This window comes from Macaca nemestrina, chromosome 1, assembly GCF_043159975.1.
Source record: "Macaca nemestrina isolate mMacNem1 chromosome 1, mMacNem.hap1, whole genome shotgun sequence".
NCBI lineage: Eukaryota > Metazoa > Chordata > Mammalia > Primates > Cercopithecidae > Macaca > Macaca nemestrina.
The window spans coordinates 209,631,627-209,645,738 of record NC_092125.1 but is presented as its reverse complement, the minus strand read 5'-3'; the positions used below and the strand labels follow the sequence as shown (position 1 = coordinate 209,645,738).

The window sequence follows — 14,112 nt, the reverse complement described above, 5'->3', positions numbered from 1 at the left end:
TTAAATTTACAAGTGAAGCCATCTGGGCCTGGAGTTTTCTTTGTGGGAAGATTTTTAACGATAAAGTTCATTAACTTAATAGATACAGGCTCTTCAGATTATCTATTTCTTCTTAACTGAGCTTTGGTAATTTGTATATTTCAAGAAAATTTTTCCATTCATCTGTCATGAAACTTACTGGCATAAAGTTATTTATCATCCTTTCAATATCTGCAGATTCTGTAGTAATGTCCCTACTTCATTCCTGATACTGGTAATTTGTGTTTTACATATTTTTGGCAAGTCTGGCTAGAAGTTTACCAATGTATTGATTTTTTAAAAAGAAAACAGCATGTGGTTTTATTGATATTTCTCTACTGTTTTTCTAAATTTTCTATTTCATTGACCTCTATGATTATCTTTTCTCTCTTCCTGCTTACACTGGGTTTCATTTGTTCTTCTCTTTCTAGCTTTTTAGGTGGAAGCTTCAATAATTGAATTTAGATCCTTCTTTATTATTACTATTATTATTATTATTTTTAAGATGGAGTTTTATTCTTGTTGCCCAGGCTGGGGTACAGTGGCACAATCTGGGCTCACTGCAACCTCCAACTCCCAGGTTCAAGTGATTCTCCTGCCTTAGCCTCCCCAGTAGCTGGGATTACAGGCGCTCGCCACCACATCCAGCTAATCTTTTGTATTTTTAGTAGAGATGGGGGTTCACCCTGTTGGCCAGGCTGGTCTCGAACTCCTGACCTCAAGTGATCTGCCCACCATGGCCTCCCAAATTGCTGGGATTACAGGTGGCATGAGCCACCGCACCCAGTGCCTTCTTCTTTCTTAATACATGTATTTAATATCTTAAATGTCCCTGTAAGCACCGTTTTAGTAGCATCTCATATATTTTAACATGTTGTGTTTTCATTTTTCTTTCAGTTTAAAATATCTTTTTTTTTCATTGTAATTTCTTTTTTATACATGGCTTATTTGGAAGTCTGATGTTTAATTTCCAAGTAGTCAGGGGGATTCTCTAGTTATCTTTTTGTTGTTGATTTGAATTTTCCTTTTGTTGTTGAATGGGGGTTTTTATAAATGTCAGTTAGGTGGAACTGGCTGATAGTTTGTTCAAGTCTTTTACATCCTTACTGATTTCCAATGTATTCATTCTATCAATACTAAGAGAGAAGGGTTGAAATTCCCATATTATATTATTGTGAATTTGTTTATTTCTCTTTTAAGCTTTGTCGATTGTTGTTGTGTATTTTGAAGCATTATTACCAGGTGCATGAACATTTATAATTTTTATGTTTTTGGTGAAGTGACCCCTTTATCATTATGAAATACCCTGCTTTATCCCTGGTAATATTCCTTGTTCTAAAGTCTATTTTTCTGATATTAACATGGCCATTCCAGCTTTCTTTTGATTACTATTAGCACACTCTATTTTTTCTGTCCTTTTACTTTTAACCTGCTTGTATCTTTATATTTAATTATTGACTTTTCTTCACACTTCTGCTGGAAGGAATGTGTCTTTATATTTAAAGATGTTTTTTTAAAGACAACATATATTAGGTCCTGGTTTTTAATCTAATCAAACTCTGCCTTTTGATTGGAGTGTTTAGAACTTTTACATTTAATGTAGCACTTGATAAGGTTGGGCTTAAACCTATCAATTTCCTACTTGTTATATGGGCCTTTGTTTCTTTCTTCTTGGATCCTTTGAGAATAAGTGCATATTTCTTATGATCCCATTTTATCTTCATTTCTGACTTATTAGCTATAATTATGTATAGTGATTGATTTAAGGTTTACAGTATACATCTTTAATTTATCACAGTCAAATAATAGTATGCTACTTCACATATAATGAAAGAACTTTACAATACACTTCCATTTCCTACCTTCCATCTTTTCTGTTACTTTTGTATACATTTTACTTCTACATATATTATTAATTTCATATTGTTTTTAAACACTCAATTATCTCTTAAAGAAATTAAAATAAGAAAAAAATGTATTTTAACTTTATCATTTCCAGTGCTTTTCAATTCTTTGTGTAAATTCAAGATTCTTTCTAGTGTCATAGTCCTTCTATCTACAGAAATTCTTTTAACTTTTCATGTAGTGCAGGTCTTCTGATACTGCATTCTCGAGGTTTGTGTCTGTCTGAAATGGTCTTTATTTTTCTTTTATTTTTGAAAGTTATTCTTACTGGGTATAGAATTATGGGTTCATAGTTTTTTTCTTTTGTCTTCCTACCTCTCCCAAACACTTTTATATTATTCCATTGTCTTCTGACATGCATAGTTTCTGATGAGAAGTCCACTGTAATTCTTTTTTTTTTTTTTTTGAGGCGGAGTCTCACTCCGTCACCCAGGCTGGAATGCAGTGGCACAATCTCGGCTCACTGCAAGCTCCGCCTCCCAGGTTCATGCCGTTCTCCTGCCTCAGCCTCCTGAGTAGCTGGGACTACAGGCGCCCGCCACCGTGCCCGGCTAATTTTTTGTATTTTTAGTAGAGACGGGGTTTCACCGTGTTAGCCAGGATGGTCTCAATCTCCTGACCTCGTGATCCGCCTGCCTCGGCCACTGTAATTCTTATTTTGATTCCTCTGTAAGTAATAATTCTTTTTTTATCCATCAAATTTTAAGCTTTTCTGTGTATTACTTTCATTCAGCTATTTGATTTTTCCCAATTTTTTATTATGGTAAAATACACGTAACATAAAAATTTGCCATCTCAACCATTTCTAAGTGTACAGCTGAGTGGAATTCAAATTCATAATGTTGTGCAACCATCACCACTATCCGTCTCTGTAAATCTTTTCATTTTGAAAAACTCAAATGCTATACCCATTAACTAATATGGTACTTCCCCAGTATTTCCTACAATATGGTGTTTCCTCAGTATTTCCCCATTCCTTTTTCCCTGCAACCCCTGGCAACCACCATTGTATTTTCTATTTCTATTACTTTGACAACTCTATGTGCCTCTCAGCAGTTTTATTTTCATGGTACCTTGGCATAATTTTCTTTATGTCTTTAATGTTTGGGTTTGGTTTTAATGAACTTCTTTAATCTGCAGGCTATAGTTTTCATCAAATTTGGAAAATATTCAGCCATTATTTTTTCAAAATTTTTTCTACCTCTGCTCCCTTCTTTCCTGGGGCTACAGTTATATTAGATATATTTTCCCAAAGGTTATTGATATTCCGTTTATTATTTTTAAGTCTCTTTTCTCTCTGCCCTTCATTTGGGTAGTCTATATTGTCATGTCTTCAAGTTCACTGATTTTTTTTTTTTTTAATGGAGTCTCGCTCTGTCACCCAGGCTGGATTGCAGTGGTGCAGTCTTGGCTCACTACAACCTCTGCCTCCCAGCTTCAAGCAATTCTCTGTGTCAGCCTCCCGAGTATCTGGGTACAGGTGCCTGCCACCATGCCTGGCTAATTTTTGTATTTTTAGTAGAGACAGGGTTTCACCATCTTGGCCAGGTTGGTCTTGAACTCCTGAGCTTGTGATCTACCTGCCTCAGCCTCCCAAAGTGCTGGGATTACAAGCATGAGCCACCACGCGCAGCCAAGTTCACTGATCTTCTGAAGTCTCTACTCAGCTGCAAATCCCATCTATTGTATTCTTATTTCAAATATTGTATTTTTTCTTTCTAGAGGTTACATTTGGGCTCTTTTTCCATGTCTTCCATTTCTAGCCTCATCGTGTTCAGTTTTCTTTACATCCTTGGGCATATTTGTAAGATTCATAATAGCTGCTTTAACATTTCTTTATACTAATTATATAATCTGTCATTTTTAAGTCTGTTCCTATGGTTGATTTTCCTCTCAGATATGGGTCATAATTTCCTGTATCTTTTCATGTCTGGTAATTTTGTATTAGATATTAGACATTTTGAATTTTACATTGCTGAGTGCTGGGTTTTGACATATTCCTGTAAAGGATGTGGAACACTTTTCAGTAACTTGTAGATCCATCTGACCCTTTCAAGCTTTCAAACTGTGTTACGGCAAGTCCAGAGCAGCTTTTACTCTGGGAATAATTTATCCCCACTACTAAGGCATGACCTTTCTGTGAACTCTACCCAATTCCTATCTAATACCATGTCTCTCCATTCTGGTTTATGGTAACATGAAACATTCCCAGATCTGTTTAAGCCCCAGAAATTGTTCAGTCTATGGTCTTTTGGTGGGTATTTCCCCAGTCTTAGTTTATTCTCATGCATGTGCATGAGAATCTTATGTTAATGTGCTAATGACCATCTTAGCACATTCTCATGCATGTGCAGATTACTGCTCAGCCAAAAACGTAAAGAGACCTCTCTTTCAGGTTTCTGAACATTTTTGGTGCAGCTCCTTCCTTTAGGGTTCTCCCTATAAATTCTAGCCTCTTTGGCCTCTCTGAGTTCTTATTTTTATCTTCTCAACTCATTTGGAATTCATTTGGATTTCCTACAATATGACCTAAAAACTGACCCCGGTACTAAATGGGGGCAATTGTAGGACTCACCTTGTTTTTCTTCCTTCAGGGATTATTATACTGTGCCTGTTGTCCATTGTGAGTTGTTTAACATAGTTAACTACTTTTTAGTTGTTAATAGCAAGGGCACAATGTAATTTCCATAGCAATTATTTTTCATTAGCAGACTTGGGTTTCATTTTGCCTATTTTTTTCCCTAAGAAACTTATACCATTTATATATACTAATGAGTAAAGGATTGAATAAATGATTTGATGCTCTACTAGTCCCTTTCCCCACAGTATTTTTCCTTACTTTAGTCTGTAATCCTCACAGCAGCAATTCTCAACTTTTTTTGGTGGACAATCTATACCAAAAATTTGATATTTAATAGAATTATTGACAACATTCTTCAAGAAATTAAGAGATTCAAAACAACAGAAACGAGTTAATAATGATCAAAGTACAATCACCAATCCAGCTTAACAGGGTCTTTTAGTGTCTATAACAGCAGCCGCTAGGGCTGGGTGCGGTGGGTCACTCCTGTAATCCCAGCACTTTGGGAGGCTGAAGTTGGGGGATAGCTTGAGCTCATGACCAGCCTGGGCAACATGGTGAAACTCCGTCTCTACAAAAAATATAAAAATTAACCAGGTATGGTGGCATACGCCTGTAGTCCCAGCTACCTTAGGGGCCAGGGCAGGAGGATCACTTGAACCCAAGAGGTCAAGGCTGCAGTGAGCTATGTTCATGCCACTGCTCTTCAGCCTGGGTGTCAAAGTGAGACCCTGTCTCAAAAAATAACCAAAGCAGCCACTATTCATTTACCACCCCTCAATGTTATGCCATTTTAGTAAGAACCATCTACTGCCCTAGCTTTAATAAAGCTGTTATTAAAAAATGCATTAGTGTTCCTGAATTATGAGTGATTAGAAAAATAGTAAGCTTCCTGTTATACAGTAGTCCACCTTGTCTGTAGCTTCATTTTCCAGTTTCAGTTACCCATGGTCAATTGTGGTTTGAAAATACTAAATGGAAAATTCCAGAAATAAATAATTCATCAGCTTTAAATTATGCACCATTCTGAGGCATGTGATGAAATCTCGTATCGTCTGACTCCACCCCACCTGGGATGTGAATCATCCTTGTCCAGCACAGCACATTCAAGCTGTATTTGCTACTCCACCATTAGTCACTCAGTAGCCATCACGATTGTCAGATCCACTGACACGTTGTCTCAGTGCTTGTGTTCAAGTAACTCTTACTTTACTTAATAATGGCCCCAAAGCACAAGAGTACTGATGCCAGCACTTTGGACATGTCAAAGAGAAGCTGTAAAATGCCTCCTTTAAGTGAAAAGGTGAACGTTCTTGACTTAATAAGGCAAGAAAAAACTGTATTCTGAGGCTGCTAAGATCTACAGTAAGAATAAAACTTTTATCCATGAAATTTCAAAGGGGAAAAAAATTGGTGCTAGTTTTGGTGCTTCACCTCAGACTGTAAGTAGCCACAGAGCATGACAAGTGCTTACTCAAGATGGAAAAAGCATTAAATTTGTGAGTGGAAGATATGAACGGAAACAGTCTGATTGACAGTAATCAGTTTGGGTATTATCCACTGTTTCACTGGCATCTACTGGTGGTCTTGGAACATATACCCCTTGAATAAAGGAGGACTACTGTAATAATAATGTATGTACACTGTCAACATTTAAGAAAATATGATGTTACAAAAAAATTTTAAATAATCCCCAATCCACGGCCGGGCGCGGTGGCTCACACCTGTAATCCCAGCACTTTGGGAGGCCAAGGCGGGTGGATCATGAGGTCAGGAGATCGAGACCATCCTGGCTAACACGGTGAAACCCCGTGTCTACTAAAAATACAAAAATTAGCCAGACATGGTGGTGTGCGCCTGTAGTCCCAGCTACTCAGGAGGCTGAGGCAGGAGAAGGTCAGGAGGTGAAGGTCACAGTGAGCCAAGATTGCACCACCGCACTCCAGCCTGGGCAACAGAGTGAGACTCCATCTCAAAACAAACAAACAGACAAATAAAAAACAATCCCCAATCCTACCACCAAAAGACTACACTATTCCAGTCTTCTCACTGCATACCTGTGAAGGCAGGATGAGAGCAGGTGCAGGCCAGATGTGAACAGAGCACTGCCCAAATGTGCCTCACTGGTCCACTTGCTTGTATAACTGTTCATGACAGGATGGCATGGGCCTAGAATCTAAGAAAGAGCAGTGAAGATATACCACCTTGTGAATCAACAACATATGTTTAAGCAATTCCTAGGTGGGGGTCAGTGCAGCAGTCCAGAGTATCCAGTCCTGAGTTCAAGATTATGCTCTGCCACTTAGCTCTGATTCTGGATGAGTCACTTAACCTTCTGAGCCCATTTCCTCCTCCATAAACTGGGAGTGATAACAGTACCTTCCTCTCAGGCTGATCCATGTGAAGTGGTTAATACTGCCTGTCCTGCAGCAGGCTTGTATTAATGTAGGTTTTAATATATGCACAGGGATATCAAATTAACAACTTAAAATAATAGCTATCATTTATTGAGCCTGTACAGTCCTAAATGTCTTCTATGGAATACCTCGTGCAATTTTTACAACAATCCAGTGAGGTATAATCCCCATTTTTCACAGATGAGAAAACTGAAGTTTGGTGGGGGGTTAAGTGACTTGCCCAAAGTCACATTAGAAGAAAGGTGGAATCAGGCTTTGAACTCAGGAAGTCTGACTTCTACTCACTCCTTAACCTCTAATAATCTCTCAGGCAGCACACACTAAATATTAACTTGCTAAATTTTGACATTTAGTACCCAAGTGGGTATGATTGGTTTGTTGTTATTATTTTTAGAAATAGGATCTTGCTGTATTGTTCAGTTGCTAGAGTGCAGTGGTGCAATCATAGCTTACTGCAACCTCAAACTCCTGGGCTCAAGTGATCCTCCCACCGCAGCCTCCAGAGTAGCTGGAAGACTACAGACACCTGCCACCACACCTGGCTAGTTTTAAAATTTTTCATAGAGACAATTTCTCACTATGCTGCCCAGGCTGGTCTCGAAATCCTAGCCTCGAGCGATCTTCTCACCTCAGCTTCCCAAAGCACTGGGATTACAGTGAGCCACAGTGCCTGACCTGATTGGGTTTCTGAAGTTAGAATATTATATATAGTTTTCAAAATATGAAGCAAATAAGGGATGGCTGGGTGGAGGGCAAATATTTGACTCTCTTGAATATTCACAGAATGCTAGGTTTCATCAGAACACAGTTTAAAAACTCCTGGGGGAAGTTCACTGTTGGGCAGTTCTGATTGCTAGAAAGTTCCTTCCTGAATCAAAGCTGATTCTCTCTCTTTTTTTCTACCCGTCCTAATTCCTACCCTTGGAATCAACTCAAAATAAGTCTCATTTCTCTTCCACATTGGTGATTTTCAAAATGCAAGTCAGAGTCTGTAGTCTTTTGTGAAGTTTTAGTTTGTCATATGCGTGTGTGCGTGCTGGATCACAATATAAAATGCATTTACCATGAGTCACAGTCAAACTGTTTGAAAGCCACTGTTCTATATGACTAGTCTGTAAGAATTTGAAGGCAGTTGTCATGCCTCACCACCTAAAGACTAATCTTCTTCTCCACATGGGACCTCCTTGGCTTTTGCCATATACCTCCTTGTTGCACCGGGAGCTCCTTTCTTCACCGTACTGGGGCATCATCCTGCGGTCCTGTCACCAAATTCACGAGACTGTCTGTTCAAACCTTCTTAGGGATGACTTCCCTGACCACCCTCTCTTAAGCAGCACTAACCAATCTCTCTCTCTAGCCCCTTACTCTGCTTTTTCAAAGCACTTTTCACTACCCAACATTATATTGTATGTTTATTTATTTATGATCTTCCCCAAAAGAAAGTTCATCTCTGAATCTTCAGTCTATTTCCTGGCATATAGTATTTGCTCCATTGGCTGGACATGGTGGCTCACACCTGTAATCCCAGTACTTTGAGAGGCTGAGGGGGAAGGATGGCTTGAGACAGGAGTTCAAGACTAGCCTGGGCAACATAGTGAGGCCCTGTCTGTACAAAAATAATAATAATAGTAATGAGACTTTTTAAAAAATAGTATTTTCTCCATAAATATTTGTGGAATGAATGAATGAATGAATACTAGAGGTAGACCCTTTTTGGCAATTGTGTGTATAGATGTGCTCATCTTTCCTGCAGGAGTTAGATTCCATAAGGACAGCTCACATGGTCACAACTATAGGCACAGTTTCATTTTATCATCTTTTATGTTTTTAAAACAGTTATATATGCTAAGTGTTATCACATAGTTTACATCATACATGTTACTGTACAGGGTACACAAACATGTACTAAACTATGTATACTTTAGATGGAATTTTTTTGGATGTCCTGAGTAGTTTCGACCGTAGGGATTTTTATCTACTCAGTTATAAGCATCTTGAAAGCAGTCTACACTTTTTCAAAGCACTCTCAGGTAAATAACCCATTCGATAGTCTTCGTTGGCTGAGAAAGTGTGTCAGGGAGCTGGAAGGAAATTTAGTGGCGCGCTAGTAACCACCAGGTTCCAATCTCACCCTTTTATTTTACAGATGGGTAAATCGAGGCCCAGAGCAGGGAAGTCATTTGCTGGGGGACACCCCCTGAGCTGGGGGTGCTTGCGGAATTCCAGGGTCGAGCTAGGTGGAGCCCCGAGGGCGGGAAGAAGCCACCATGGTAGTTGCCCCTGCGTCGGGGCGTGTCCTCGGTGGTTCCACCCGAAAAGTGGTGACGGCTGGGGCTTGCCTGCTCCACCGACCTCCTGCGAGAGGCGTGGGCGTCCGACCTTTCTGGCTCAGCCTCCACGAGTGCGCAAAAGTTAGGAGGCTTCAGTGCCTGGCAGTGGGTGGACGCCAAAGACAGGTCCGCCAAAGGTGGACCTATGAGTAAAGATCAGGTCTTTGGCATCCACCCCACTGCCAGGCACTGAAGCCTCCCAACTTTTGCGCACTCGTGGAGGCTGAGCCAGAAAGGTCGGACGCCCACGCCTCTCGCAGGAGGTCGGTGGAGCAGGCAAGCCCCAGCCGTCACCACTTTTCGGGTGGAACCACCGAGGACACGCCCCGACGCAGGGGCAACTACCATGGTGGCTTCTTCCCGCCCTCGGGGCTCCACCTAGCTCGACCCTGGAATTCCGCAAAAACCCGGAGGCCGGGGGATCTCCGTGGGCGTCCCACGCGGAGGACATGGTGCGCCGTGTCCTCTTCCCCAAGACCTCAAGAAACGGTCCCCCCGCCGGAACTGCCTCCTACCTGGTCAGGTCCCGGCGACTGAATCTGGCCAGCCCAACCTCCCGGTCGCTATGGCAACCACAGGGCTAACATTCGCAAGTCCACCTTCCGCCGTCCCGGAGGTAACTCTAGCCAATGGCATCCTCTGTTTCTTTAACGTGAAAAGTTATTGACCAATCATTAGAGGCGTTTCAAAGTCCGCAGAGAAGCCGGCCGAATTTTAGGGTTTAGGTTAATTACGTCCGGACCTGTGGCGGGGTGGGGAACTAGTAAGAGATTTATTTATCTAGGCCATGCCTCAAAAATCTTGTGATAAACCAAAAGCCTTAGAATTTTGCTTACTCAAAAATCCTGCTTCAGGGAATATACCTAAGAGAATTAACATTCATCCAAACCCTGTTTCTTTTTTTTTTTTTTGAGACAGTCTCTCTTTATCGCCCAGGTTGGAGTGCAGTGGCGCAACCTTGGCTCACTGCAACCTCCGCCCTCCAGGTTCAAGCGATGCTCCTGCCTCAGCCTCCTGAGTAGCTGGGATTACTGGCTCTCGCCACCACGCCAGGCTAATTTTTTTGTATTTTTAGTAGAGACAGGGTTTCACCATGTTGGCCAGGCTGGTCTCTCAAACTGCTGACCTCAGGTGATCCACCCGCCTCGGCCTTCTAAAGTGTTGGGATTACAGGCATGAGAAACCACACGCGGCCCCAAGCCCTGTTTCTAACAGCACAAAAAAAAAAAAAAAAAAAAAAAAAAAAAAAAAAAATAGATTGACATAGGCGACTATACAAGGGCAGCCACTTGATATTCCAGGAGACCCTCTTCACAAGCTTCAGGGCAGGGTGGTCCACAGTGACCTTGTCACTCCCCTGCTTAAAGTCCTCCAATGGCTCCCCTTTAAATTTAGGGTGAAATCCGAGTTTTTTTGTTTTTGTTTTTGTTTGACGGGGTCTTGCTCTGTTGCCCAGGCTGGAGTGCAGTGGCGCGATTTCGACTTGCTGCAACCTCCGCCTCCCGGGTTCAAGCGATCCTCCCGCCTCAACCTCCTGAGTAGCTGGGACCACAGGCGCTCACCGCCACGTCCGGCTAATTTTTTATTTTTATTTTTTTGTAGAGATGGGGTCCCACTATGTTGTCCAGGCTGGTCTCAAACTCTTGGGATTAAGTGATGCTCCTGGCCTCCCAGAGTCCTGAGATTACAGGCGTGAGCCACTGCGCCGGGCCCCAAATATATTATTTATAAACTGTCCCTGGCCCATTCCTCAGAGAGCAGCCCCAACCACGCCCCCAGAAAAATCTCTTAACAGCCCTGCTGGCCTTCGGGCAGTTTCCACAATGCACCAGCTTTTTCCTCTCTCGTGTTCCCAAGGAGCTTTCTCTGCCCCGCGATCTGAGACCAGAACTGCCTCTTTCTCATTGTAGATGTCTAGGTCCAAATGGCATTTCATCGTATGTAAACAGGCTTCATGTCTCACTCATGGCTGTGATGATCTGAAAGCAAATGCGTGTATATGACAACGTGTGAGCGATGAGAAGCTTGTCATCTGTAAAACTCCATGCGCATGTTAATTATCATAACTGTGATAATTATGTACATTATAGAAACAACCAAGCGCTAGGCTCGTTTCAGGACCTTCAGGATTGCTGGGAAGCTTGGTATCCAACAGGTGTTCCAGGAGGGCAGGAAAGGAGAGATATGTTTGGCCCCAAGTCTCGCGAGGGCTTTAGGGAGCGCTGGGTCTTCAAGGACGTTTTAGATTTCAATAGTTGATAAGAGCGTCGGGTAGGGGAACAGCAGGAGCAAAGCCCGGAAGGTGGCTATGGGGGTAAGAAGGGAGGACACCTGGTAGGCTGCTAAAACCAGGCCCACCTGCCGGGCAGGTGGAAGCGAGCAATCACCTGAGCTCTCTAGGACAGCGGGAGAGGGGGCAGGGGAGTCGCTGCAACGTTCTTCCTGTGGCCGCTAGGGGGTCCCCGCTCCAGGTGAGCGCCAAACTCTAGCCCCAGGTCGCTCCCCTATCCTTCAAGCAAGCTTTGCGGCGCAGCCAATTGCCGGGGGCTGTCCCGCCCACCACCCCCCCCCCCCCCCCGTCCTCGCAGCCACTCGCCTGCGCGAAATGTCTGCCAACTTCTGACTGGCAGGCAGCCTGGCAAATCAAATCGCGACCTCTGAAAGCAAAACACTGCAGCATCTTGGCAGCTCTGAATTGGGAAGGGATGAAGGAGGCTGTGCCTCCGGGTTGCACGAAGAGTCCAAGTCGTTTCTCAGAAGGTTTTGATAGGTGGGCCTTAGAGGAGACGCCGCCGGTGAGTAGTGATTAACACTGGGAGGAAGGGGAATTGAATTTAACCTTCGTTTTTTCTGGAAAAAGCGAAGTCACCTAATGTCCCCTAGTATACATACCCTTCCTTGTTGCTGTCACCAGCCTCGCCAACCTGGGTCCCGTTGCCTCAGAATGTTCTTTCCAGTTTTGTATCGAGGCTAAGAAGAACAGGGGCATGGGCTACCTTACTAAAGGTGATGCCAGGCTCTACCAAACCAGGAAGTAACATGGAGTAACTTTGCCAGAATTTCTCCTCTTCGTGCCGAACGGCTCGGACTTCCTGGCGGCAGCAGATGGTGGAGTTAGCAGGTGGGATGAGGGGAGGCGTTCTTGGTCTAAGCCCGCTTCTGGAACAGAGGTGCTGTGTCCTCGAGTTGTAGAGTTTCCAGCTCAATGGGAGGGGACGGAAAAATGTAACCTTCTCGTGAGCCAAAGTCCGGGAACGGGAAGCTTGGCAGGGAGCTGGCGCTCACCTCCAGAAGCCAGATCGTCAGGTGGTGGGAAAGACTGTGTTTTATTGATTTGTTCGGAAAGAGGCAAATTCGAATACAGACGCTATCCTAAGCGGCCATGAGCCACAGCTCTCTCGTCTGTAAAACGTGCTCGGTGGGATTGGTGAAATCGGTCATCGAGATAAACGGGGTGGGAATGGAAGCAGAGCACCTAGTGAATTATCATTCCTTTCTTGGGTCAGTGACCACGTGCTTTAATTGTGGGGTGGCTGACAATGCAGAGGTGACTGCTTGCCTCTGGGGCATATGTAGGTCCTGGAGAAATGCTTCAAAATCAGGAAAAGAGAGTCACCAGGCAAAGAGTATGTGTCTTATAAGGGAGTAGAGCTTGCAAAGGGTTCCTCCAGGCTTTCAGTCCGGACTCCCACCCAGCTGAGGGAGAGCCCTTCTATCTTTGCAGGCGATGCCTCAGAGGCCTGGGAGTTCCTGAGGCAGAGAGGGAAGCTGCTTTTTAGAAAAAAAAATTAAACCACAGCAATGCCAACTACCACAAACAAAAGCAAAACCAGAAAAGCACTTGAGCAAACTAACTAGTCTAAAGGATGTTAAGAGGCCTGGGTTCCCACCACTCCCTTGACTGACATGTCGCTAAGGGCTGTTGGCTTTCTCTGACCTCCTGTAGGTGAGGCTGAGTATATCTGCTTGTCGGAGCTCTGGAGTTGCGGTGGATTAGGCCTTAGAAAGGCATTCTTGACTGTGAAGGGGCCACAGCGCACAGGGTGCTTAACTGGCCTGCATTTAGTGAGTCGGTTGGTATGTATACAAGTCACTGTCAGGCTCTGGGCTAGATCTCAGCTGGGAGCAACCGAACAGGGTATTCCGCAGACACCTCACTGGAGTGTGTGCTCCTCAATTTCGTGACTGCTTCATGGTCGAATGCTTCTCGGGGCCTCTCAGAGGTAGAAAGAGCCCTGAGCCACTCTTAAGGCTCTTATGGTTTTTACAAATGCTAAAACATTGTTACAGACATTTAATGCAATAATGCTTTTCACATGTATGTGAAAGTATAGTGAATAATTTATGCTTTCCACAAGATTGCAAACCCATATTCATAGGGTTTTGCAGGCAGGGAAGTCTAGCTATGGGGTGTGAATTACCTGATAAAGTTACCTGGTGAATGCTCACATCTCGTGTCTGTGTACTGGATACATAACCTCGTCTGCAGGTAGTAGCAATAATTTCATCCTGAGGCCCTTTGACAAAGTGAAACCAAGCCAAATGGTTTCTGTAGCTGTCCCTGTGCAAAACCTGCAGCTGTTGTTTCCTAGTGCTGGACATGGTGTTCGCCTCATCACATATGTATGTGCTATTCACACCATGAATATTTGAGGCCATGTTATTACCCCCACTTTACAGAGGAGGCAACTGAATCCTGGGCCTAGGGCCGGATAGCAGAAGGAACTGACAGCTACAGGATACACAGGAGGCAGCTCTCTGAAGCCTCAGGGAGTGGCAGAAATTGTTTAGCTCACAGTGAGCCCTCGGTAAATATTTGTTGGATGAATGCATGAGAGAGACAAGAATGGGCAAAATAAAT

The 14,112-nt window shown here is 43.3% G+C and overlaps 2 protein-coding genes across 3 annotated transcripts in view; one reads left to right on the top strand and one right to left on the bottom strand.

Moving 5' to 3' along the window:
- The window catches only part of LOC105494447 (sperm tail PG-rich repeat containing 1), a 57,150-nt gene extending 47,280 nt beyond the window's left edge, over positions 1-9,870 (bottom strand). For both annotated transcript variants that reach the window (XM_071098610.1, XM_011762858.2), the window contains exons 1-2: positions 9,767-9,870; positions 6,562-6,680 (exon numbers count right to left, since the gene is read on the bottom strand). The gene's annotated coding sequence lies outside the window, so the exon portion shown is untranslated. The remainder of the gene's footprint in view (positions 1-6,561; positions 6,681-9,766) is intronic.
- Positions 9,871-11,928: 2,058 nt separating this feature from the next.
- LOC105494450 (NIPA like domain containing 3) overlaps positions 11,929-14,112 on the top strand; it is a 60,004-nt gene continuing 57,820 nt past the window's right edge. The window contains exon 1 of the mRNA XM_024796773.2: positions 11,929-12,046. Within this exon, the coding sequence (XP_024652541.2) occupies positions 11,957-12,046 (90 nt within the window). The 5' untranslated portion in view covers positions 11,929-11,956. The remainder of the gene's footprint in view (positions 12,047-14,112) is intronic.